Below are 946 nucleotides of genomic sequence, written 5' to 3' on the forward strand. Positions count from 1 at the left end.
ATTTTACCTTTTTGCTTTCTTGTTTTGCTGTTTCCTTTCAACTTAGAAAAGACTCACTCGGTCTGGCTGTTTTCTGTGGCAGGGCGCTGTGCTGTTGCAGACGTGTGCCCACGATAATAGAGAGACAAACTAGGAGAGGAAATAGCTTTCATGGGACCCAAATTCTGTTGACGGGAGAGCCCAGTTTTCGACCTTATGCAGCGGAAGTACATAATAAAAACATCCCTATAGTTCCAATGAAAAGTTGGGTTTAATTTCCAAGTCCCAAAGCATTTTCTGTCCTGCTTTAGCTCAGCACGGAGTTTCTCCTGCATCACCGATGAAACACATAGATCACCCGTTTCAGGATCTCTTTTGTTGTCACCCCATAAATGATGGGGTTTAACATGGGGGGAATGAGCACATAGAGGTTGGCCAGTAGGATGAGACTATAACCTGGGATGATGTGCCCAAATCGGTATGCAAAATAGGAGAAAACAGATGAGATGTAGAACATCAGTATGACACAGAGATGGGAGCCACAGGTGCGGAGAGCCTTGAGCCGGGCTTCCTTGGAGTGGAGCAGGAAGACGGCCCTGAGGATCAGCCCATATGATACAGCAATGAGCACAGCATCCAAAACAATTACTAAAATAGCCACAGCTACACCATACCAGACTCTGACTGGGACATCATTGCAGGCCACCCGGGCTATGGCCATGTCACAATAGTTGTGAGGCAAGAGGTTGGTTCTGCAGAAATTCAGCTGCTTCAGGACAAAAATGACAGGGAAAATGAAACAGAAACTTCTTGTGACAACTGCCAGCCCCATCTTCCCGATCACAGACTTCGTTAGTATCATGGTGTATCTAAGGGGGTCGCAGATGGCAACGTACCGATCAAACGCCATGGCCAGCAGGATGGCCGACTCGGCAATAAAACTGACATGGATGAAGAACATCTGGGT

At 47.0% G+C, this 946-nt stretch overlaps 1 protein-coding gene across 1 annotated transcript; it reads right to left on the minus strand.

Moving 5' to 3' along the window:
- Positions 1-313: 313 nt before the first annotated feature.
- LOC115643285 (olfactory receptor 52B2-like) lies at positions 314-940 on the minus strand. The gene has a single exon (XM_030547162.1). The coding sequence runs from the start codon at positions 938-940 to the stop codon at positions 314-316; it is 627 nt and encodes a 208-aa protein (XP_030403022.1).
- Positions 941-946: the final 6 nt, after the last annotated feature.

Source organism: Gopherus evgoodei, unplaced genomic scaffold (genome assembly GCF_007399415.2).
Source record: "Gopherus evgoodei ecotype Sinaloan lineage unplaced genomic scaffold, rGopEvg1_v1.p scaffold_56_arrow_ctg1, whole genome shotgun sequence".
Lineage (NCBI taxonomy): Eukaryota > Metazoa > Chordata > Testudines > Testudinidae > Gopherus > Gopherus evgoodei.

What these genes read in the sequence shown, in the direction of transcription:
- LOC115643285 (XM_030547162.1), bottom strand. Translation starts at nt 940, where the DNA reads ATGTTCTTCATCCATGTCAGTTTTATTGCCGAGTCGGCCATCCTGCTG.